Source organism: Calidris pugnax, unplaced genomic scaffold (genome assembly GCF_001431845.1).
Source record: "Calidris pugnax isolate Ruff unplaced genomic scaffold, ASM143184v1 scaffold225, whole genome shotgun sequence".
NCBI lineage: Eukaryota > Metazoa > Chordata > Aves > Charadriiformes > Scolopacidae > Calidris > Calidris pugnax.
This window is the reverse complement of record NW_015091072.1, coordinates 2,286,950-2,310,604: the sequence shown is the minus strand read 5'-3', so window position 1 is coordinate 2,310,604 and position 23,655 is coordinate 2,286,950. Positions and strand designations below refer to the sequence as shown.

The window sequence follows — 23,655 nt, the reverse complement described above, 5'->3', positions numbered from 1 at the left end:
GCCTGCCAATGTCATTTGCTTGGCAAATCAAGGTGGGCACTGAGGCTGAAGCTGGAAACTGCTGCTACAATCAGATCGCAAGCGATATAAAGGCTCTTGTGTCCTGGCTGCTCACAGGAGCAACAGCTGCTCAGCATATCACTTTGAGATATTCCCAGTATTGCCAGTAGTGTCAGCATTCATTCCAGAGCCTCTGTCTTAGCACATTTTCCCACACATGCTTATCTCTGGGTCTTCCAGATGGCTCCCTGCTCTCCCTGAGGGCTGGGCTTTGTTCACGTGACAGCTGTGGGCCAGTTTCTGGGTTTATTTCTGGTTCTGTTAGTGAAATATTTGTGTTTGTTCTGGAACAGTTATGGTTGATCACTGTAACTGCTGCCTTGGACTTTAAAAACTAAAATGTATATATTTAATCTCAGGCAGTCAAGTAGCAGTTTATAGAATGCTCAGTCTTCCTGTGCTTTACTGACACTGTGGAATTTTGACCATTCTTTCCAGTAAAAGCTTCAGTCTTGCCCCAGGAATGATGCGAGCTATGTTTCAGTTTTTATTAGCTTTTCCACTTTAAATGTGATTGCTAAGTCTTGCTACTGCTTGGAAGTTGTTCCAGTGAGTTAGTTCCTATCTCTTTTTATTTGAGTTCGCTTTCTGTTATTTAGGCTTTATTTTGACTGGCAGTGTGATCACTTCTAGGCATTCAAAAGCAATGAGCTAGACTTCTGGAAGGAAGACAACACAAGGAAAATATTGGAGCAAGAGTAATCTTTTAGTCACTTCATGTTCTTTTTGCACTCTCCTTAGTTCTTGTCCTACACAGCACATTCACTCATAAAAATCAGAAAGAATCTCTGATTTACGTGCAAAACTCATTAAGAAGTGAGGATTGCTAATGCTTCTGTCATTTTTTTTTTCAGGTTTTCTTGTTTCTTTGGGCGCCGTCGACTGTTGCTTAGCTCTACGCACCAGAACCCTGGAGCTGCTGAGAAGTTTGTTGTTCCCCTTCTGCAAGCTGTGGTGCCAGATAGAGAGAAAGCAAGAGATATTTATAATGAAATCCTAGCAAAAATGCACCAGTGTCCCCTGCAGAAGGTGAGTAAATGCTCTGTGAGCTCTTTCCTGTTTGTCTGATGGGAAGAAATTCAGCTGGTTCATTCTTTCTTTTTTTCTTTCTTTTTTTTTTTCTTAGTATTTGACCCTGAACCCCCCGTGCCAGGCCCCATCTCTGTCGGCAGTTTGTCGTGTGGCAGAACAGAAGAGCTGGGAAGGTTTCAGTCCATCACAGCTGCTTTCCCCCTTGGAGGCCCAGCACATGGGCTCCCAGGAGCTGAATCGCAGACTGACCTGGTCCTACTGCACACTCTCAGCAGAAAGCTTTCAGCCCCGACTGGTAAGTGCCTGATTCCCTTTACTGTCTGTGCCTTGAGAGTTCCTGGATCTCCCCATGCTTTCTAGCACCCTCTCTGATGCATTGCTGTTTCTCCTGTTAGGGAATGACACTGCTTTTCTCACCTGTCGTGTGCTGAACACAGACTGAATTAGAGCTGATGCTACACGCACTTCAATTTATGGCCTTCAAAGATGGGAAGTGTTTGATGCTCTTTGCAGCTTTCTTTCTGTTGCAGATACTACTGGGTGTGCTGAGAGTCTCCTCCAGGAGCGGTTCCCTCCAGCTGCAGGACAAGAGCAGCGCGCTTCCCTGTGTGATATCCCATAAGGACGGTAGCCCCTTTGCCCATACAGCTCTCATAGGTATGTCCCACTAAGATAAATTTGAGAGTGCTGGGCTTTTGCTGTTCTGCCATCTGGCTCCAAAACAAGGAAGAGGAGACTGGGTATGGAGATGCTGAACTGTCACTGCCTGGCCTTGTGACTGTAAAATGAGGAAACTGAGCTTACTGTTTTCTATTCTCTTTTTATTAGCTCAGCTCCTTTCTCTGATGTGTTTGCAGGATCACTCTTGCAGGTAGAAAACTACCAGCTTGTAGTGGAGAGATTCCTTCAGACTGATTTTCCCTCCTGGAAGCAGCTGGCAAATCTGGAACATGTGAGGGAGAAAAAAAACAGGCAAGTCCCTTTGTTCTGTGCCCAATTAAAATCATCGCTCTGCAGTTCCACAGCTATTTTGGACTATGGTAAAGCTGCTTAGTATTTCAGTGCCAAAGCAACTGTCCTCTGCTATATGCAGGAAAGGAAATCTTTATCAGCAACAAACCCACTATCTCAATTTTGTTCAGAATGCATCCAGCCTGGTGAATACCTGTGGGGCACTCACCAGAAGTCCTTTTCCCAGATAACTGCTTGTTGTAACAGCCCCCTCTGAGGAACAGGAAGTTTCACTGTTACCATTTGTCATTTCAGTGTCTATGTGCAGTTCTACTTTGAGGATGCTCAGATTCTCCGTGCTGCTGAAGGACAAATCCAGAAAGCCCTTCGGAGTGGAAGCAGAAGCAGCTTCTCTTCGAGGAAGAAGGATGAGCTGGAAACCCCAAAAGCAAAAATGATGAAATTGGAGGATCCCAAGCCAGATGCTCGGAGAGATGAGAACTGTCAGAAGGGCCAGAGCACCGCTGGAACAACCAGCTGCGTATCTCACTTATTCTTGGTTACCCAGAAAGAGGCTCTTATGTTACGCAATTACCAACTACCCAGAGAAGAAGATGGAGAAGGACAGGACCTGCAGCAGAGTTTCCAAGCTACAGTGCTCTGGCTGGGCAGACCTCGGCTCTGGAGCCACCCCACAGAAACTGGGAGTCTACCAGAGCTGGAGGAGACCAGCTGTGATGGAGAAGAGGGCACGACACGACAAGAAGTGAGGCAGGAGGGAGTTTTAGGGGGTGGTTTCATAAGGCTGGGAGCTGGCTCCTCAAGAAGCTTGAGTGATAATTAATCTAGATTCCTAATCAACAAGAGAGTGATTTTTGTCTTGGTTATTCTTGATGGTGCTAACCTTACTTCTCAAGCAAGACATTCTCTTCTGGGCTTGCTTTCTTCTTGCTGTATTTTTCATTTTCTACCTTTTTCCTAACACTTCTTATCACCTTTTCTCTCTTTCTCTCTCCTCCCCTCCCCCACCAGGCACTACTGATCTTCATGGGGAAGTCTCTCCGATGGTTTCCATTTCTGCATCTGGATGGGCTGTATCGCTTCATTGTGCCCTGCTGCTCGGTAAGAGGGAGATTGTATTGCTGTTTTCCTGCCAGAGACTTTTTACTGAACTGCATGTGGGAGTTGAGGAGTCAGAGGGGTGACTAAGCTCATTTCAAGGCTTGGAATTCCCATCTGTCTTGCCAAGGAACTGCTTCAGTTCTGTGTTTGGTTAAAATTCTCAGAGCTCTGAGTTCAGTGGATTTTATTTTTCTTTGAACCACAGTTCTTCAGTGGCCCTTTTTTCCTATATAGCTTTCTTCTCCTTCCTTTAATAGTCCTCTTTCTTGCCTTATCGCTCTTCTCTCAGGACTTGGAAGTGTTTGACAAGCTCTGTTTTCCACCTGTGCCAGCAAAGATCCTGAGCAGGTCATCCTGCCCTCTGTGCCTGCCTGTCCAAGATACCTGGCACTTACAGCACGAGACATGGATCTCCTGTCTGAGTGAGCACCAGGTATGTAGTGCCTTATTGCTCTGGGCTTTCACAGGAGACTTGTAGATCTCTCCAGAAATAGTTCTGAAAATTATCAATACAGAATGTCTTGTTGATGAGACTATTCTGCTCTAAGCTCCATCAGAGGCTGCTGCTGGGCTTCACGTTTTCCTGCCTCAGAATTAATCTGAGGAAGAAGCACCAGTTGCTTTACAAGGCTCTAAGCACGCAGAGCTTGTCCTTACTGCTCTGGCTAGTGAAAGCCATAAACTGCAATCTCTCTGAATCCATGTCTCCTCCTCTTCTAGCTGGCAGCCAGGTCGGTGCTGAGAGGCATGAACCAGAGAATTTCCTCCATCCCAGAAGTACTTAGCAACAGGTACGTTGGTCTGCCCCAAATTAGATGTGACCATGCCTCAGGGAGCAGGTCTGCATTTGTCTTTATTGGAGACAATACTACATTAAACAGAGATTAATTATCCGCCCAAGGAATAAAGCTTGGAAATCTTCCTATGTGCAAGTTGTGCAGACTGCCCCCGTCCTGTTTATCAAAGTTAAAGGGATTGCAGGTGACAAAACTTCAAAATGGTGTCCAGAAAAAGTTTGAGCGACTAATGGTGTGGACTGGGTTCCAAAGGACTCTGCTAAATTCTGTTAGGAGTGGAAAAAGGAGCAGCAGGGAAAATAAGACTGAATGTGTGAGGGTTTTTGTTGCTTTTTGATCATTTTAGGGTAACTTGCTCACACAAATACTGGGGTTAGAAGCTTTTCTGTTCAAAGTGTGTTTAATCTGGGATGATACACACGCACACTGAAATCTTCAGCAGTGCCTTATGGTAAACTGAGTCTTTCTTTGGTTGGCTTCTTTCGCCAATTAAGAAAAACAATTAGGAGTTAAGCAGATAGAAGGCTGTAATGTCTCTCTCTTTTTCTTCTTCACTGCTGAGCCTGAAGAAGCAGAAAGCAAGTTATAAGGGCCTCTTGTCCCTTTCAACTCTGCCTCTGAGGGCAAGCTGCCCTCAGCCCAGTAGCTCAGGTGCTCAAAGGCAGGTTCCCCTGAAACCCAGCTCAAGCAACAGCACTGCACCCTGTCCTTTGTGGCAATCTTGGAGTCAGGCCTTCTTCCACGCTCTTTGTCTTCAGGCATGACAGAAATCCTGGTCTGCTCTCAGTTTCACAGGTTCCCTGGTTTCTTTCTCTGGTGAGATAGTGGAGAGGACCTTGTGTGCCTCTCTCAAGAATGAGAAGCCATCTGTGACTCTTGGGCTTCAAAAGCAGAAAGGTAAGATTGTGATGGCCTGTAAGATAACTACAGATTGATTCTCACTCCTTTCTATTTCAGAGAGACAGTACACATGGCTGCCTGTGCTCCTCTCTCTGAGAACAGCAGAAGTGTGCCAGGGTGTTGCATCCCATCCCAGTCAGAACGCTGGGAAACTGTACACTGCATGTGTGTTGGGGATGGGAAAGGGAATACTGTACCTGGAGAATGCGTGAGGTGGAACTGATGGGGGAGGGAAAACACCTCTAGCAGGTCCAGCTCTGTGTCAGGTGATGCTACCTGTGTGTGAGCTCATGGTGTGTGTCATTCTGTGCCTCCTTAGGGAGTCCGCTAGCCAGTGATCACAGCGTGAAGCTCAGCGTCTCCGTTGCTCCGGGCTCCCCTGTTGTGATGGACATTTACATTGCTGCCACCTATCTGCAGCATCTCTGGGGTTTGCTACCTGGAGCCAAGATCTTCTTCCAGAACTTGGAACGCAAAATCTCCAGGTACCCCTGGCTTTAGAGCCCTGATCTGGGCCCCAGCTCTGATCTCTCTTACTGAAACCATCTCTAAATCTTTCCTCCTGTGGACTTTCCTCACCCCTTGCCCATGCCTTCATGTCTCCCAATGCCTTGCTACAAATTATTTTCCTGCCGTGTTACAGATGAAGGCCAACCCAGCCATGCCAAGAAAACTGAGTGGCTTGGTTTCTCTGAGCTCTTTCTGACATCTACTCTTTCATATTGCAGATTCCATAATGTTTATTGCACATACATTGCCTCCAGCTGCGTAACCATCCTGTCTCTGCCACCTTCCCACCTACCTTCTCCTTCAAGGTGAGTCCAGTGTCTCTTCCCACTTTACAGTGTCCCAAGAAAGCTTTCTGTGTTCCAAGCTTCTCACATTCCTATTTTCTCTAGTCTTGCAGGAGAAACCTCATCCCCCTCGCTAGTGTTTATATCCAACTTGCAACCTCACCTGTCCCAGGCACGGGTTTTATGCCACTTGTCCTGTGTCCTGACTCTGTCCCTGCAATGGGTTTGCTCGCTTTGCAGCAGCATCTTCAAAGAGGTATTCAAGATTCCACAGAGATAACTTGTGAGGAACCTTGCAGATTTTCTACTCTGACACATCCTTTGCTACCATGTAGAGGAAGTAAGAGTTCTTATCCCAATTCCAAAACCTTCTTTCCGGTGTCTGAAAAGGACTTGCTTATTAGAAAGGGACTAATTAGATTAGAAGTGTGCGTCTGCTGTCGGGCAGGCTGGCAGCCAGGGCTGGGGATGAAGCAAGGTCATGCAGGGGGAGAATCCTACTCCTTTAATGCTCTGCTTTGCCCATGTGCACTGCTGTTGGGGTTCAGCACCCTCCAGCAGATCATTTTTCCCCACAAAGTTTTCCCAAGACGCTCGCTGGAAATGCAATGAAGTTCTTGAATCCTTTGCATACTTAATTAGGGGAGGGTTAGCACCCCCTCCCTCTCTCTCTCCTGTGCCCACCAGTACATAGCTGTAGCTTTACTCTTCCTTCAGGGGAGGTGCACCCGACCCAGCCCACCATGTCCATCACACACGGGAGTGAGGCAAGCCAGTGCACGGTAAGCGCTGTAGAGGTTGGGTATGGAAAGAGGTGGGTAGGAGGGAACAAATTACACCACCACAGAGGGGAGGGGAAAATGAGATCAAGGATGGGATGTGGACAGAATAGCAAGGACAAAAGCTAGAATTGTCATGTCTTCCCAGATGTAAACAGACCTCCTTCTCTCTCTACTGAGACCTGTTGTCTGGGACATGACCCTTGTTGAGGGAGGCAGGTGTTGTCCTGACCTCCCTCCGCATCTTAGTCTGCCTGCTCTCTCCATAGGGTGCTGGTGGAAGATGGAACGGGTGAAGCTTTTGTGCTGTGCAGGAACCAGCACGTGGCAGCAATGCTGGGCCTGAACCTTCTCGAGTGGGAAGCTCTGCAGAACTGCGTGCAGAACAGGGGCAGAGTGTCCATTCAGCACGGGGAAGCTACTGGCACAGGGGTAGGTGGGCAGCGTGCTGGGCTCAAGCCTCAGCTGGACTGGATTTCCCTTTGCTGTGGGGGTTCCAGTGGCTCCCTGCCTCCCTCTGCACATTGACTGGCAAGACACTCCTTCCTTCCTCAGTGTGTAGAGGAACCTGAAGATTTCGTTGCTTGCTACCTAAGGAGCCTGTGCAGAAGTCCTCTCATCTGTCGCCCTATCCTGCTGGATTTCAGCCTAGACAGGAAGCCCTCCAAGATCCTGCAGCCTGGTAAGCAAGAACTGTTGGCTTTTGTAATATTTCGTGTGGGAAGGAAGGGAGGAGTCGTCTCACCAGGCTGGGGAAGGAAAGCTTTCACTGCCCACAAAGCAAGATCTTTGGAGGATTTCCAGGAAATTGTGAATTCTGTAGTGTAGAGCTGAGACATGTCTGAACAGAACCATGGTTACAAAAATACAGAAATAATACTATAGAATTCGCTATATACAACAACATGATACGTTCATTTTTCTACTTTATACAGAGCATAAAAATAGTATTGAATTGTCCTTGTGGTTATGATGAAACAGTTGGAGCTTCTCCATTCGCATTTTATGTACAGTTCCAGGAAAACAGATCAGTTAAACAACCAGGACAGTAATTGTTCTGAGGTGTCAGCAAGGCAGGAGGTGGGGCTTGTATGTGTGTGGTAGTGGTGGTGGGAGAGAACAGGTTTATTTCTGTGGGGTGCCTCTTACACACAACACTTCCTCTGTTTTAGAGCAAGGTTCCCTGTCCTTGGATGGGACGGGGTTCTGGCCAGCCAGAGTTACTGTGCAGACCTCTGAAATCAAGTGGGTTTTGACTTTAGACAGGACAGCAGGTAGAGTCCAGACTAGGCCTGAAACTCCTCACCACGGCCACAGAGTTTCAAGCTTTGAAGAGTTTTGAATTCGTGGGTGCTGGTGTCTGAGCTCATGCTGCCACAGCTGCGCAGCTGCTGAGTTCAGGGGACATTCTTCTCAGCTGCTTGCACTAACACTAGCGTTTGAGTATGAGTCCAGGTGCTGCACGGGTTGATTTGCTAAGCTCACCAGAGGATCCTCTGCTGTGGAGACATCATCCTTTGGCTATCATAGAAACATAGAATTGCCCAGGCCGGAAGGGACCTCCAAAGGTCATCTAGTCCGACCTCCCGCAGTCAGCAGGGACACCCCCAACTAGACCAGGTTGCCCAGGGCCACGTCGAGCCTCTCCTTGAATATCTCCAGGGAAGGGGCCTCAACCACCTCCCTGGGCAACCTGTTCCAGTGCTCCACCACCCTCACAGTGAAGAACCCTCTCCTAATCTCCAGTCTAAATCTGTTCCCCTCCAGCTTAAAGCCATTTCCCCTCGTCCTGTCACTACAGGCCTTTGTAAACAGGCTCTCCCCAGCCTTCCTGTAGGCCCCCTTCAGGTACTGGAAGGCTGCTATTAGGTCTCCCCGAAGCCTCCTCTTCTTCAGGCTGAACAACCCCAGCTCCCTCAGCCTGTCCTCATAGCAGAGGTGCTCCAACCCCCTGATCATCCTTGTGGCCCTCCTCTGGACCCTCTCCATCAGGTCGTGTAACGCTCTGTAAGGCCAGGTTGCCAATAGTGATAAAAAATACAAAGCTCAGTGCATCAGCTCTGTGAGCAGTGTGTAGTCCACAGTGTTTCAGAGTGTAAAATGTCTGTTTCCGCCATGCTGGGGGGATGCTGGCCAAATGCATTCATCTGCTTTTACATCCTGGATTCATTAACCGTGCTGTCCTTTGAGGTTTAGCAGATGCCAAGCAGCTGCTGCAAGGCCTTTCCTCCCCCAGCAACTTCTACAGCTGCGTGCTAGAAGGGAGCAGGAGCCCTGTACCGAGTTGTTACGGGTTGTGTCTTTCCCCTTCAGCTCCTCTGCAGCTGAGAAATTTTCGATGCGGTGAAGTGGAGTTTGTGTCGCAAGTGGGGCCTCGGCTGAGCCTGCTGTGCCTGAATGTGGAAGAAGTGGAACAAGGTGCCTTAAGCTATCTGAACAGCGAGAGGATTAAGAGGACATCTAGTCACTGCTGAGTGGGAGCCACTGCTTGACATCTCTTCCAAGGGGAGAGGAACTATGGAAATACCCACTGGGATCGGGAGGGTTTGGTTTTTTAATCCACTTTCCAGTGGGAGCACGGGCCTGTGAGCACAGGGTGAAGGGTGCAATCAAGAAGCTGCTGTGACGTGGAATTTCTGAATGGTCATTCTGGACCATTGCCACCAGTGCTGCTGGACAACGTTTGGGAAGAGAGATGTTCAATACTTTGGGCCTAGGGCACACAATGTGTGTATTTTATGTGGTAGTATCTACTAAATAAAGCTATTAAAATACAGTTTAAATAATACCGTATCTGCTCTAGGGTTTGCTTGCTATAGGGGGAATGAGGCACAACGTAGATCATAGAATCATCCAGGCCAGAAGGGACCTCCAAAGGTCATCTAGTCCGACCTCCCCGCAGTCAGCAGGGACACCCCCAACTAGACCAGGTTGCCCAGGGCCTCGTCGAGCCTCTCCTTGAATATCTCCAGGGAAGGGGCCTCAACCACCTCCCTGGGCAACCTGTTCCAGTGCTCCACCACCCTCACAGTGAAGAACCCTCTCCTAATCTCCAGTCTAAATCTGTTCCCCTCCAGCTTAAAGCCATTTCCCCTCGTCCTGTCACTACAGGCCTTTGTAAACAGGTTCTCCCCAGCCTTCCTGTAGGCCCCCTTCAGGTACTGGAAGGCCCCTATTAGGTCTCCCTGGAGCGTCCTCTTCTCCAGGCTGAACAACCCCAGCTCCCTCAGCCTGTCCTCGGAGCAGAGGTGCTCCAACCCCCTGATCATCCTTGTGGCCCTCCTCTGGACTAGATCCTTGGTTTATGAGCCAGAGCCAGGCATTTTGCAGATCATTCACTGTCTTCATGCAAAATTGTACAGTTGCCACAAGGGATAGTTCTTCTTAATCCAATTGAAATTATTAAAATGCTGTTTTTAAAGCATTTCATTCCTCCAAGAAGGGAAAGGAAGTGAGTAAGTTACTGTTTGGGTACTAAATCATGGTACTAAATCAGAGACATTGTTTTTCAGCCTAAACAGTGGCCCAAACATTAATGTGGGGCTGATAACAAGAGGAAGGCTGACAGCATGTTTGAACAGCTACTCTGTTTTGGGGCTGGTTTCTTCAGTGTTTCCCCCCTGCCCTTCCCACTTAGTTTGAGCTTTATATTAAACTTCAGGGGGTGGGTTTATTGAGCGTGTATAAAATATCTTCCCTCTCAAGGCCTGCTGGCCACTTCTAAGACCAAAGGGTAAGTTGCACGAGACCTAACAGACGCCACCATTCAAAAAATTTCATCCTAAAAGAGGTTGCTGAAACAGTTAAAAGCAAAGGTCAACGCAAGTTTTGCTGTGGCACTCTTTTTGGTAGATGTTTTCTGGAAAATGGTAAAGATTTTGCTTAAGATTACTCCCCACCCTTCCCAAAGAAAACAAAACACACCAAAAAACCCCCGAAATAAACTATCAGCCTGAGGAAAATGTTGCCTGTAAGTGATGTAAGATGAAGAGATCGAAATCTGATTAAAAAGTGCAACTGAAAGTAGTCCTGTAATATGAATAACATAGTAACAGATGGTGCCACAGAAATAGCTAGAAGTGCCAGGTAACAGAGACTTGCTTAAAAGCAAAAAAGGCCATTTTGCCTCTATAGTTATATCTATGTTTAATAACTGTGTTTACTTCTGAATTTGAACTGTTCAGTAGTATCTTACTAGTCCCACTCTTTGCTTAGAGTATGTTAGTCTTCTGCCTGCTGCCACACTGTTCCTCTGTTATTCCACATCCCAAATGCAATCGTGGGTCCTCATATAGGACTGCAGACACACTGTTTGCCTCTGCCACGTTGAAGACCTAACGCTTGTTCCAAGCCTGTTTGTTAGCTATTCTCTAACCCATTGCCGTTTTGCCATTCACAGTGTCTTTTTTCAAAAGGGGACTTAGATTGTAGTCTTCTGAGAAGACTGCCTAGATTAACTGACTCTCTCCTTTACAGTTTTATTAGTACATTCCGAGAATCCCAAGGCGTGAGACGGACAACTCAAATATGTTTAGGGGGAATTAAGATTTGCTTGCTTTTATTACTCCCAAGTTTGAAGGCCCAGTTCTCAGATGTATTGCAGGAAACCCTTTTCCTGTTTGTCTCTGAGCTTCTTCTGCCCATGATCAGAGTTCTGGTCACTGGGTTGCTTCAACAAGAAAACACACCTCGTTCCTGTGATCAGAGTTTTTCCTTTATTTACGCAAATCTCCTTATCGCATTCCTCGCTCTCTTTCTGAAGCCAAACAAAGGATCCTGTTGTTGGCATGGGTGAGAAATAACAAGGCAAGAGAGAGATCAGCTACCTTCGTCTTTGTGCCACTACGGGCTCTGAAACTGGAAACTCATAAAGTTCTCAGCCCACGAGGGAGGAAAGCATGAGGTGTGTCCTGCCGTCAGGGTAGCTGTAGTACCATTCTGCGTTGAAAAGACAGAGGTGTTCCTTTTAGCCAATTTTCTGTAGCTCTCCACTTCATCACCAGTTTGCCTCTAGAGGCCACCACCCAAAGCCAAAGCTGGTGAATCCTAAAGGCAGTCATCATGTGCTTTGGCTGGCTGCAGCCCTCCTTGTGCCAGGTCTAGGTGGGATTGCTCAGGCTGGCAGCTCCCTCTAGCCCTCCTCAAGGTGTTCCTACCAGATACTGTTTACTGAAGGTGCTGCACTCTGTGGTGGAGTTGTCTGAGTGAAGCGGGTGCGAGCGAGGCTTGTGCTGCAGCATCATGGGGTGGGAGAGGCAAACGTCCACCCTGCCTCGTAGCCATGAACTGTAGCCAAGCCTGTAGCAAGGCTTCTCTTTTGGGTCAGAGAGGGTTTAGCAGGGAAGGAAAAGAGAACGAGGGGAAGAGCTGCTGGACAGCAGTGTAAGAGAAGAATCTCTAAAGTTGCAGAAAGTGATGGGAGAAGCCAGAAGGGCACCTGCGGGAAGGACAAGCCGTGCGCCCCACCTAAAGCTGGTGATGGAGAAAGAACAGACACAGGGCAAAGAATGGCATCCTCCCATTCTGGCAGGCTTGAAATAAGTCAGCTGCTGTAAAAAACCTCAGGGTCTACATATATCTAGCATATATGCTTATGAGTTTCCCCTTCCAAGCTTACCTCCAGGTCCAGCAGTGTTTCTGATTGCTCTATAGAGGCTTTATATCGACAGCACATACAGGAGAAGCAGAAGCATCCAGTGACAGGCTGGAAGGGAGGAGGACACCGACTCTGCGTTCAGGTTCACCAGCTGCAAGTTGGTCCCCCTTGTAATGCTGAAATCTGTAGCAGAGGAACAGAGAGGCTACCAGAATGGGGAATGCAGCAGGGAAGGCAAACAGGTGTGTATATTTAATCCTCCCCGTTTCACTGAATATTGATATAGACGCTGCATCTTGTGTTGGAGACCCACTGCTACAAAGCCCTTGATGTAGAAGAGCTATGATCCTTAGCACATAGAACACAAAAGGTTTGCAGGCTTTTTGGAAAGTTTGCTTTCATAGAATCATAGAATTGCCCAGGCCGGAAGGGACCTCCAAAGGTCATCTAGTCCGACCTCCCCGCAGTCAGCAGGGACACCCCCAACTAGACCAGGTTGCCCAGGGCCTCATGGAGCCTCTCCTTGAATATCTCCAGGGAAGGGGCCTCAACCACCTCCCTGGGCAACCTGTTCCAGTGCTCCACCACCCTCACAGTGAAGAACCCCCGTCTAATCTCCAATCTAAATCTGTTCCCCTCCAGCTTGAAGCCATTGTCCCTCGTCCTGTCACTACAGGCCTTTCTAAACAGGTTCTCCCCAGCCTTCCTGTAGGCTCCCTTCAGGTACTAGAAGGCCGCTATTAGGTCTCCCCAGAGCCTCCTCTTCTCCAGGCTGCTTTCCTGTGAATAAGGTGTTTTTTTAAATAAAGGGGGGTGGGCTGGAGTCAGAGAGATTGTCATTATAACAGCTAAAGGGATCTAAGCTGAACCGGCTAAAGAAAGTGTCAGAAGTTGGGGTTTTTGGTTAGTTGGTTGGTTTTTGGTTAACATTCAAAGAATTTATTCTTTTGAAGTGTGTCCTTCCTTCCCACTCCCTGGCAGTTCTGTCCCCGTGCTGAGGGAGCAATTGTTACTGTGAAAACCATCTAAAATAGCAGGACCAAACACAGTCCTTTTCCTCCATCCCAGGGACAGAGAGAGGGGCTTGGATTAACCACAAATTTCGGTCCCTTCCTTAACGGACAGAGGTGCTGCAGGAGCACCCCAGCACACGCAGACACGCTGCTTAAACTCTTTTTCACCCCCAGCTTGCGGTGTTTGGGTGATGTTAAACTCTACCTGTCACTTTGATGTTGCCTGTAGCCTTGGCAATGTTGTTTTCAATCACGCAGGTGTAGGTGGCGTTAGCGGTGATGTTGTGCAGGAAGGAAACCACTCTCAGGGTGATGTTTTCAGCGTTCAGCTCGTAGCTGGTGTTGGCGACGTGAGGCAGGTTCTCCCCGGCGTCGCTGTAGGCCGTCCAGCGCACGGTGGGTCGGGGGAACCAGCGCGGCGCTTCGCACTGCAAGGTGTCCCCGCTGCTGCTGTTCTCCACCTGGACCTTGGGGGTGCTGAAGGCTTTGGGAAGGGGGAAGAGAGTCAGAAAAAGGCAAATATCTAGGAATTGGGCATTAAATGCTCAAATGCATCTGCTGGTCAGCCCCAGGTATTTCTAAGGTATTTGGTGCTCAGCATCACACGTAGCCAAACTGAACGAGGAGGCTCAGAGAGAGGTGTGTAGAGGTTGGGCTACAGAGGGGGTGACTACAGGGGATCTAAAGACTCCTAGGACAAGGCAGTCCAGTTTGATGTCTGCTGAGGTCATGGCACAGCTTCAGTGTCTTTAAGTTTTGGGACTGTTTAGTATGAGGAAGAGGAGGCTGAGGGGAGACCTCATCACTCTCTACAACTACGTGAAAGGACACTGTAGAGAGGTTGGTGCTGGTCTCTTCTCACAGGTAATTAGTGACAGAACGAGAGGGAATGGCTTCAAGCTCCAACAGGGTAGGTTTAGATTGAACATTAGGAAAGAATTTTTCACCGAAAGAGTGATAGGGCATTGGAACAGGCTGCCCAGGGAGGGGGTGGAGTCACCATCCCTGGCTGTGTTTAAGGGCCGTTTAGATGCAGTGCTAAGGGACATGGTGTAGGGGAGGACTTTGTAGAGTAGGGTAGATGATGATCCCAAGGGTCTCTTCCAACCTAGACGATTCTATGATTCTATGATTCTAATTCTGCTTAACAATTATGAACTGGGTTCCAGGCTCATGAAGCCAGCATTTCCCAAGAGCTCCTGTACACCTGAGCTCCCAGGGGAGACCAGCCTGATGCTGCCCATGTCTGCCAAATGCCCAGCTTTCCTGGGCAGGAACCACAGCTGAGAGGAGGCACCTGCTGTTCTCAGCAGGGAGAGGCATGCCAAAAATGATTTTTGTTATCAGAGGTGGAGGGGAGATGAGTCACCCACTCTGCTGACTGAGAAGGGAGCCTGACCGACACCTACCGCTTCCTGACGTGTCTCTCACACTAAATGGGGCTGCAGCCAAGGGAAGCTCCATTTTCACCTGCTGGGGTTGAGGGCAGACTCAGGTGTGGCCTGAGTTTACAGGATTTAGGCCAACATGCTTGGATTACACAAAACCTTTAAAGCTCACTGCAAACTCAGCTGTGTTTTAAAGCCAAGGCCGCCTCAAATAAACCTTTATTAGTCTTGCTTTCCTAGAAAAACGTACCTCCGTATATTTACTTTTTAGGAGAGCAGAGTTCAGCCATTTCAATGGAAATAAAACCTAATGCAGCATTTCACCCATTCTCTCTAATGCTTTTTCTGTGTGGATTATATTAATAATTGTGGAGTATATTAATATTGCCTTTTGGCCCCAAGACGGACTCCCTGTGAGTGACACGGGGAAGTGGCTGCATCTCCAAGACATCTGTCACAAGCTTCTGCACAGAAGCTGGTGCCCATTTCCTGCTGCTTTGGCTCTGCTGGGCCAAAGGAGGAGCCTGGACCTGCAGAAAAGCAGCCTGTCTCCTTCAAGAGCTCTGCTGGTTACTACTGTCCTATTGTGACTGGCCTGAAGCACAGATGACCCCCCCGCTGGGCTGCCAGTACACCTGGCCTCACCACATAAGTGGTCACCTCTCCTAAAACTGCATTTCCTTGACTCGGAGAGGTCTGACAGTTTTTCCTCTCCCAATCTGAGCTGTTGGGCAGCAACACTGTTCACAATGGTGAGGAAGAGGGTGCAAAGACCGCAGTCTGCAGGAGACCTCTGCAGACCCTGAGTCTCCAACACAAGGTGACCCTTTGGGACGTGACTTGTTACTGCAGCCAAAGTCATCTCGGTAGGAAGTGAGTGAAAACCTGGTGGTTTCCAGATCTCTCCTGGAAAACCATGAAGATTTTTTTTCCTCCTTTCTAGCAATCCCCTTGGCTACCTTAGAAATATTCCCTGGGAGGTCATGGTCTCACTCTACTGTGCCAACTCTGAGTTCAGGGGGTATGCTGGGACCTCAGGGATGCCCACCTACCCATGCAGGCTCACATTATTTCATATAACTCACGACAATTTCATTAGAATGACCCAGAGGTGACAGAAATGGGTGAAATGCTGCCGAGTTGGCAGCATCCTCCGAGTAGGAGCATATTGCTTTGTGCCAGTGGTGAAAATGATGGCTGAAGACCAGAGGGTTCAGAAGAATAAAGCACCTGCAACTGAAAATTCATCTGTGTCTGTGCATATTTTGAGGTTGGCTCAGAACGAGGTGAACAATTAACTCTAGCAAATATATAATATTTGCTTCAGATAACTATGGTATGGGTGGTTTGTTGTTTTGATACTCATTTTTAAAAGCTGAAGACACTAGAAAAACAGAAAAAAAAGGGTTGAAATAGGCTACAATTTTTACTATACAGCACTTCTCCTGGCTAATCTAGAGAGAAGAAGCTATCACTCTAACTTTAACAGGTATAAAATCTGGATTTTTGTAAGATCAATTAGCTACTCCCATTCTTAGGGGCTCTTTGTAGTCAGTTATGTAGCTGGCAGGCTACATGTGGTAAATAGAAGAAAAAGAGAACTGAGAGCATTAAAATAAGATTGTTTTCAGGAACGATGATGTCAAAAGAGTGGGTAAGGCCATAAATACTTCTGGAAAAGCCAAAAAGAATATCCCAGTCCTACTCAGGCCCTGATGGTGGCCTGATGGTGGCATGACGGTGGCTCCTGGAGGAGTGGGTGCCACTCACAGAGCCCCTAGCTCAGCAGGTCCAACCAAGCCACATTAGCATGTGTTTTGCAGCAGGATTTTCTTCCTCATACCCCTCACCTCCCGTCCTGTACTGCAGCACTGCTGCCCCGCTCCCTCTGGCCGTGGTGACGGAGCACCGGTAGGTGCCGGCGTCGGAGAGCTGCACGTCCCTCAGCTCCAGGGAAGCATTGCCACCAATCACCTGGTCCACGAACACCGCCGTGCGGCCCTGAAACGACGCGTCTTGCTCTTGCAGGTGGTCTTTCCCACCTTTAAACTCGTGCACCAGCCCGGCTACTCCTGCCTTGGCCCACCGGATCTCTATGCTGCCCATCCAGATGTCAGGCTCAAAAGTGCAGCCTAGAACACCGCGCTGGCCGATGTTCCCCGAAGACGTCAGTGCTGTCACACTGATGGAGCGTTTTCCTGCAAGGAGAAAGCAAGACAGCATGAGAAAAGCGAGGCAGCAAGTGCAGAAAAAGGCCAGACTCGTGGCTTTCACGCAGCAACCCTGAGGCTGAACGGGCACTGGTACATCCCAAGGGTGGCAGCAGCAGCTACCAGGGCAGAAGTCAACTCCCATGGCTTATATACCAAGACAAAGTGCAGGAGTATTTCTTCAGCAGGCAGTGTGCTTCAAAAAGTAGCCCCTCTTATTTATTTGAGAAGAATTCGCATGGTGTTTTCTTTCTTTCTCATATGTATCAGGGATTTTTCTCTTTACAGCTGCCAGAACAGCATGACTTTTGTGTCTTTTCTTAGCCAGAACGCCCTTATGCAATATAAATGCGATTGCAAAGCGTAATGCTGGCAAGGAAATAAGAGGCTGCTCTTCACCCTTACTGGAATCCAAACTGTTTTCTTTTGTTTAAAGTCAGCATTTCCCTTCCCTGGGGACACAGATCACTTCTTAAGTTGAATTCTAACCAGTTAGCTTCTTCTCAGAGCCAGGTCCTCTTTCCCCTGCTGCTCTTCCCTAATTTGTCCTCACTTAGCACGCCCTGAGGAGGCTGCATTTTGGCCAACACCAAGGCAACACATTTTTGTTGTCTCCGAGGGTGCAGGAGAATGTGCCCCATCCTGGCAGATGCTGCCTGACTTCGCAATAAATACCATCGTCTCCTCCCAGCTGGGAGAAGGAGCACAGTATGTGCAGGACTTTCTGTATCTGTAGGTTTAGGGCTCCAAACCCAAGGAAATTTCAGCCAACACAGCAGCACGGGCTGTGCTACGCTTATCTATCCCTTGCCTCAGCCAGCTTTCCATGGAGCAACAAATGGAGTTGAATATTCCAGTTGCTAACATGCCAGATAACTAAAACCCAACCAATCAAACAAAAACCCTCTTAATTTCTGCTGTCAAAGCATAGGCCAGGAAGACATTTCCTGGGGCAGAAAGGAGGTGTCCCACAGCACTGGGGCTCATGCGTGCACAGCCGCTGCTGCAGCTCGGGGCGGTTCCGCTGACAAGTTTTTGCAGAAATTTAGAGCCAACACAGATTTCCTCACTCGGCTCTGAGTGCCAAGTGCTGGTGTCTCCTAGCCCACTCTGACCACACATGTGTGCATGCGTGCGTGTGTGTACATCTCTGCATTATTTAAAACCTACAAGAGTTCACAGTCTCCGAGGAGAGCACAGCTCCTTGTGGTTTAATACCTTGTCGAGAAAGGCCAGGACTGAAGTCACCTGCGCGGTTTTAATTCAGCCATCTGGTACGTAAGGTTTATAAAGTGAGCCTTCCCTAAAAGGTTGTAGGTGGCACTTCCACACAAGATCACACCTCAGCCCATGCACAGGATGGAGACGCGGAGGCAGCAGCAGGGCCAGAAGTTCATGGCCCTGCTGATAACAGGGAGAAATCTGAGCAGTCACATACCTGAGACACCAAACCCGATGATCAGGGCAATCACCACAGCCAGGATGATGATGACTGTAGTCATGCTATTTGGGGAAAAAAGAAAGGACAACATTTACCACACAGCCCACCTCCTTTCACACCCCACGCCTCTGCATGTCTGCAGAGCTTGCCGGCAGGAAGGAGATCAAGGCAGGCAAGCCACAAGCAAGGTGGACCAGTGAAGTCCATGAGCACAGTAGTGATGAGGTAAATGCTTGTCATCAGAGGTGGGAGACCATGGGGTGGGAGGAGACCCAGATTTTGTCTTTGGGAGGAGGCAGTGGGTCCCAGTGGAGGATATTCCTCTGCATCTCCCAGTGCATAAGCGAGCCGGCCAGTCCCTGCTGGCACTTCTGAGGGACCAGTTGCCCAGGGAGGTGAGCAGAGCACTGAGACAGGCCACTAACCCCAGGAGACACCCAGTATGATCCAGGGAGCAGGCAGGAGGGGGCTGGAAACAGGGACAGGTTTGTGAGCTGGTCAGATTTGGGATCCTCATGCACAGATTTTTAAGGGGCCGTTGAATGCGAGACTGAGGAGGAAAGGACTACTTGCCAAGCCACACAGGCAGAACAGCCCCGGCAGGGGAGGTGACAAGGCATCATGGCACGGAGCAGCACAGGTCAAGCCTTGGCAAACACAACCCTTCTCTGGCACAGCCCCAGCTTGGACAGACCCTTAAGTGTGGCCAGATGCAAGCTCCCACCACAGCCAGTGGAGCTGTCACACGTGGCCCTGGGCACATTTTCATGGGGACTGGGGGGTTATGATAGTGACCTCAGCTCCCCACCAGGGCTAGCCATGAAGCAGCTCCTCACAGAATCCCACAGGTACATCCCAGGGCAAGCAGCTCATGCTCATGCCCAAGAGCCTCAGCCCTGCTCAGTATTGTCAGAGAAGCCCAGAGAGCTGCAGGAGGTCCTCACAGAGGACTTGACCCCATTCCCGAGCCTGGGCACTGTAGGGAGCTGCACTGTAGGAGGCATGGGCACCAACAGTGGCCACTCCACACCAGCATTCAGGGGGCTTGTTTTACCCCATCGTACAAAGAAACTCCTGAACTGCTGCTTCCCACCTGGTCCCCAGGCAGGACCCCGCTGTGAGATGTCACAGCCCTCCTGTCCACACAAAACCAGCTCTCCACTTCAGCAGCGTTTGCTGTTGTTCAGCACACGCTCTCCCAACACACTGGGCAGCCTCCCACCCAAGAGCCCATCCGTGTCCCTACAACTGCAAAATCCTCCCACCACCAAAGTGTGCCCGCAGCAGTTACTGGCACTGTCACGCCTCAGTCACCACAGACCCCTGTGATACGGAGCATTAGGGAATTGCACCATGTGAACAAGGCCCTCCTGCAGGGAGCAGCAGGGAAGGGAGAAAGGGAAGATGGGTTGAAAGAGGGGATGGGAGATGTTGCAGAATGCTTGCTTGCCCTCCCATCATCTTCCTTCCATCCTCCTCCAGTGGTAATTTGTCTGAGGAAGCCCTGTCTGCACACGCCAGCATGCTCAGGAGAAGGGATCAGAACTGTGTATTTCACCACGAGTATATAAGAAGTTCATATAAAGGTTCATATGAGGCCATATATATGTTCACATCCATGCCAAGCCCTCCCTGCCTAGATGCCCTCAGAGTTGGGAGGTGTCATGTGTTTGGCTTCCTCCCTGTTCTCACCAGCTTTCACTCACGACCAGGGTGGACAGTGGTTCTCTGCCTGCCCCCTCCTGCTGCCCTGCAGCTGCAGTCACAGCTGATTCTGTCGGGGAGGAAAGTGGCAGATATCCTCCAGCCACAGGCATGGGGCAACCGGGGACCCAACCACCACCTCCCCTGGGGACCTGTGGGATGGGGACTTTGTTCTTGACTCATGTGGATCCTGCAGCATGACACCTCCCAGCAGAGGCTTGTCAAGTCCTATGGGGCTCAACCTATGGGTCTCGCCTAGGCTCACCGTGGGACAACTCCGTGTTTTCCTATTCCAGGGCAGACACTGAGCCTCTTGCAGATGCTGAATAGTATCTGCTTCCTTGAGGAGCTGCACTGATTTCTACAGAGCTGATCCCAGAGCGAGATAGTTGCTACAAACTCGGCCAAGGTTGCCATGATCAAACTCAGCTCTCACGCCTGGGAAGCATGGGCTTAGACCCACAGCACATATGCCTGGAGCCAAGTGTCATCCACAGTCTCACAGTGGCTGTGACTCACCCTCATGCCTCTAGATTAAAATCCTTCTTCCCAAGAGTGGGCAGGGGAGAAATTACTGGGAACCGAGGGATGCTGCCTGCAGATTACAGAGGATTTCATTGATAAATGCCAGAGGGAGGACGGCAGGGGACAAGCAGCCAGGATGCCCTCCTGTGCAGTCCCTGAAAACTTCAGGTGCAACCTTGAAAGGACCATCTGGCCTGAACACCACCTCTGCCCTAGCAGTGTGCCAGCCAAAACCATCCTCAGTTTGCCCACACAGAAACACAAATCAGCACAAACGGGCCAGCACCAACGCTTTTGTCCCCTGCTGGTGCCACCTTCCCCCCTAGCTGCAGAGCCTCCCTAGCTTTGCATCCAGAGAAGTGCTTCCCACCCCTGGTCCAAGGCAACAAGAGGGCTGATGGAAAAAGCCGCTCATTTGTTATAGGGGGGATGGCAATTTTGAGTACACGGCTGCCACTGCCCACTTGAACACCCCTTGCCAAGGACAAGGGGAAATCAAACCCTTTGGAGTTTCCTCCACAGAAACTGTGATATCCAAGGGCCTTAAAAATATCTGCCTGCAACTCCCCATGCACATTGGGTCAACCCAGAGCACAGGCAAACAAGAAGCAGCTGGCAACCCAGCCGCACGCTGATGGTAGCTGTGTTTCGCAACAGCCCAGTCCAGCAGTTCAAGTGAAAAGCAATTTTCTGTGCAGCAGCACCCCTTGTACTTCCAGCGTTGCAGAAGCACGACAACAGACTGACACAGCTGGGGCTGCACAAGTCAGAGCCCTCACACCGCCCACGGTTCCTGGTGACACTTTGGCAGCCTGTGGGATCACAGACTCACAGAATCTTCTAGGTTGGAAGGGACCTTAAAGATCATTTTGTCCAACCGTCAACCTAACTGACAAAAATAGACATCCACACAACAAACAAGGAGCATCATCACTAAACCATACCTCCCAGCACTACATCAACCCGTCTTTTGAACACCTCCAGGGATGGTGCCTCAACCACCTCCCTGGGCAGCCCATTCCAATGGCTGATAACCCTTTCAGTGAAAAAATTTTTCCTAATATCCAGCTTGAACCTCCCCTGGTGCAACTTGAGGCCATTTCCTCTTGTCCTGTCGCCTGTGACTTGAGAAAAGAGACCGACCCCCATCTCTCTACACCTTCCTTTCAGGTAGTTGTAGAGAGCAATAAGGTCTCCCCTCAGCCTCCTCTTCTCCAGGCTGAACAACCCCAGCTCCCTCAGCCTCTCCTCATAAGACTTACTCTCCAGACCCCTCACCATCTTTGTTGCCCTTCTCTGGACCCGCTCCAGCACCTCAATGTCTTTTTTGTAGTAGGGGGCCCAAAACTGGACACAGTACTCGAGGTGGGGCCTCACCAGTGCCGAGTACAGGGGGACAATCACCTCTCGGGCCCTACTCGCCACGCTGTTCCTGATACAGGCCAGGATGCCGCTCCGTGCATCTTATCCTCTTTTCTGTGGTCCTGTTCCTCATCAGCCAAATGGGGCTTTGCCTGCAAGTCTGGGCAGCCTGAATGCTGCTGAGCACAGCCTGGGGACAGAGAGAGGCTCACAGCCCCGCTGTGACAGACGGCAGAGGCTTCATCCTCCTGATCTCTGGCTCCAGGCAGAGTAAGCCTTCTCTCAGTAATGGGCTTAGGGGTGTGAGGATCAAAAAACTTGGAAGATTAAGAGGCTGAAGGTCCCCTGCCTTTCTCCTTATATCAAAGCTTACTGCAGAAATAGCAGGGCAAGGGTAACCCAAAAGGAAGGGTTTTCCATTCCAAAAATAAGTTAATAATTGCAGAGCTCCACTTTTCTCAGCACTTCTGTTTAATTCTTTGAGCTGTTCTGGTTTTAGTTTTGTTTTTGGTGGTTTTTTTTGGTTGGTTGGTTGTTTTTTTTCCTGAAATAACCAGAAATCTCCCACTGCTTCTCTGAAGCTTCCTGGAAAATTCAGCCCTCCCTCTGGGCTATTTTTGCATTTCAAAATTGCCCTGAAGGGGCCAGTGGCCTTGAAGAAGCCTCCTGCTTCCAGTAACCTGCTGCTGTCTGGCTGCATGCAGCACCCGGGGCAAGCAGAGGTGCTGGCAGAGCTGGAGGATGGTTCCCAGAGCAGCAAGGGGTAGGTGTTCATTTTTCCACACCCATCAGTTATTGCATTTCCCTGACAAAAGCCAGCCGGGCTACCTCTTGAGAATAACAGAGCTAGTTATTACATGAATTCCAGATGCATGGGAATACGATGCCCAGTGGATATTTAAACTGTGATTTCACTGTTGTCAGTGAAAAGGTACAGATAATATTACTGTTTAGCACTTCATTGATGCCCCATGTGAGAAAGCTGGAGTACAGCTCATGCAAAAGAGGTCTCTTTTGTTCACATGTGAACTGTCCTTCTCCCCACTGCTGTTCAGCTCAGGTGGGACAGATACTCAAAACAGCCAAAACCTTTTTGACAGAATAAGTGCAAACAGGGATGTCTCACACACCTCACCAGAGCCTCTGCCTCTATCCAGCCTGGAAGAGCTCATGCCTGGGATGAAGAGACACAGCTTGTTGGTGGTTCAAGCAGTCAGGTTTAGATGCAAGCCCAGTCCACGTTCATCACAGGCTGAAGCAAGTTTACCAACTAATTTAGCAATCTGGTATTAACCAGAAATAACCACAAGTTATTTTCAACTAATCAGGAGATAAAGATATGAGATAAATATTTTATTGCCTTCCTCGTGATACTTCTTTTTCTGACTGCAGTTCACCTTGAGTAGGTTAGTAGCTCCAAAGGAAAGCAGCTCATTGAAATGAGAGAAACAAACCAGCTTGTACATCTTCCCAGCTCTTACTTCTGGCCCACACAGCAAGGAAACCTGCCTTAGGACAGCTTCTGCCTTACACCCAGGATCTAGCCATCAATACACTGACCTACAACAGCATTCAAACCTCAGGTGTCATATTCCAGCCATTCAGAGTTTCTAGGACACAAATCTCCATCCTGGCTGCAGTTGATGACCTGCACATGGGTGTCTGACAGCTACTTGGCCTTACTGATTGTATAAAAGAAGCTGTACTGGTGAGTGCAGTATCACAGTCAAGCTGCAAAGAACTGGTCTCTTGAAAGCTCCTGGCAGCAAGGTGATACAGCTGAGGAGTCTGGAAAATGCAGTTCCCTCCCTCCTCTCTCCCAAAGCAGATGTAGATAATACCATACCTCCAAAAAATGACCTGGCCTTGGGATGCCATGGTCACAGCACCTATGAAGACAAGCCAAACACCAAGCGCCTGAAGGTCCCACACTGTTCAGCACAGCCCCTCTCCTTCGCATGATACGTTCTCCCAGGCTGTT

General features: G+C 49.2%; 2 protein-coding genes across 3 annotated transcripts in view; one reads left to right on the top strand and one right to left on the bottom strand.

Moving 5' to 3' along the window:
* The window catches only part of CTC1 (CTS telomere maintenance complex component 1), a 16,518-nt gene extending 7,295 nt beyond the window's left edge, over positions 1-9,223 (top strand). Inside the window, exons 8-23 of the mRNA XM_014957219.1 lie at positions 915-1,089; positions 1,187-1,387; positions 1,623-1,749; positions 1,950-2,064; positions 2,359-2,809; positions 3,076-3,165; positions 3,455-3,598; positions 3,886-3,956; positions 4,750-4,859; positions 5,182-5,347; positions 5,591-5,677; positions 5,762-5,912; positions 6,374-6,438; positions 6,705-6,867; positions 6,991-7,117; positions 8,749-9,223. Of these exons, the coding sequence (XP_014812705.1) occupies positions 915-1,089; positions 1,187-1,387; positions 1,623-1,749; positions 1,950-2,064; positions 2,359-2,809; positions 3,076-3,165; positions 3,455-3,598; positions 3,886-3,956; positions 4,750-4,859; positions 5,182-5,347; positions 5,591-5,677; positions 5,762-5,912; positions 6,374-6,438; positions 6,705-6,867; positions 6,991-7,117; positions 8,749-8,909 (2,404 nt within the window). The 3' untranslated portion in view covers positions 8,910-9,223. The remainder of the gene's footprint in view (positions 1-914; positions 1,090-1,186; positions 1,388-1,622; positions 1,750-1,949; positions 2,065-2,358; positions 2,810-3,075; positions 3,166-3,454; positions 3,599-3,885; positions 3,957-4,749; positions 4,860-5,181; positions 5,348-5,590; positions 5,678-5,761; positions 5,913-6,373; positions 6,439-6,704; positions 6,868-6,990; positions 7,118-8,748) is intronic.
* Positions 753-23,655, bottom strand: VTCN1 (V-set domain containing T cell activation inhibitor 1). 2 transcript variants are annotated; one of them, XM_014957223.1, is made up of 6 exons: positions 23,521-23,613; positions 18,081-18,145; positions 16,283-16,630; positions 13,250-13,528; positions 12,053-12,214; positions 753-1,009 (listed from the first exon to the last, which is right to left on the bottom strand). In XM_014957223.1, the coding sequence occupies exons 1-5, from the start codon at positions 23,550-23,552 to the stop codon at positions 12,093-12,095; spliced, it is 846 nt and encodes a 281-aa protein (XP_014812709.1). In that variant the 5' UTR covers positions 23,553-23,613; the 3' UTR covers positions 753-1,009; positions 12,053-12,092. The 2 variants fall into 2 exon arrangements, with proteins under 2 accessions (XP_014812709.1, XP_014812710.1); XM_014957224.1 differs by lacking the exon at positions 753-1,009 and adding an exon at positions 11,137-11,373 and having other exon boundaries at positions 23,521-23,655.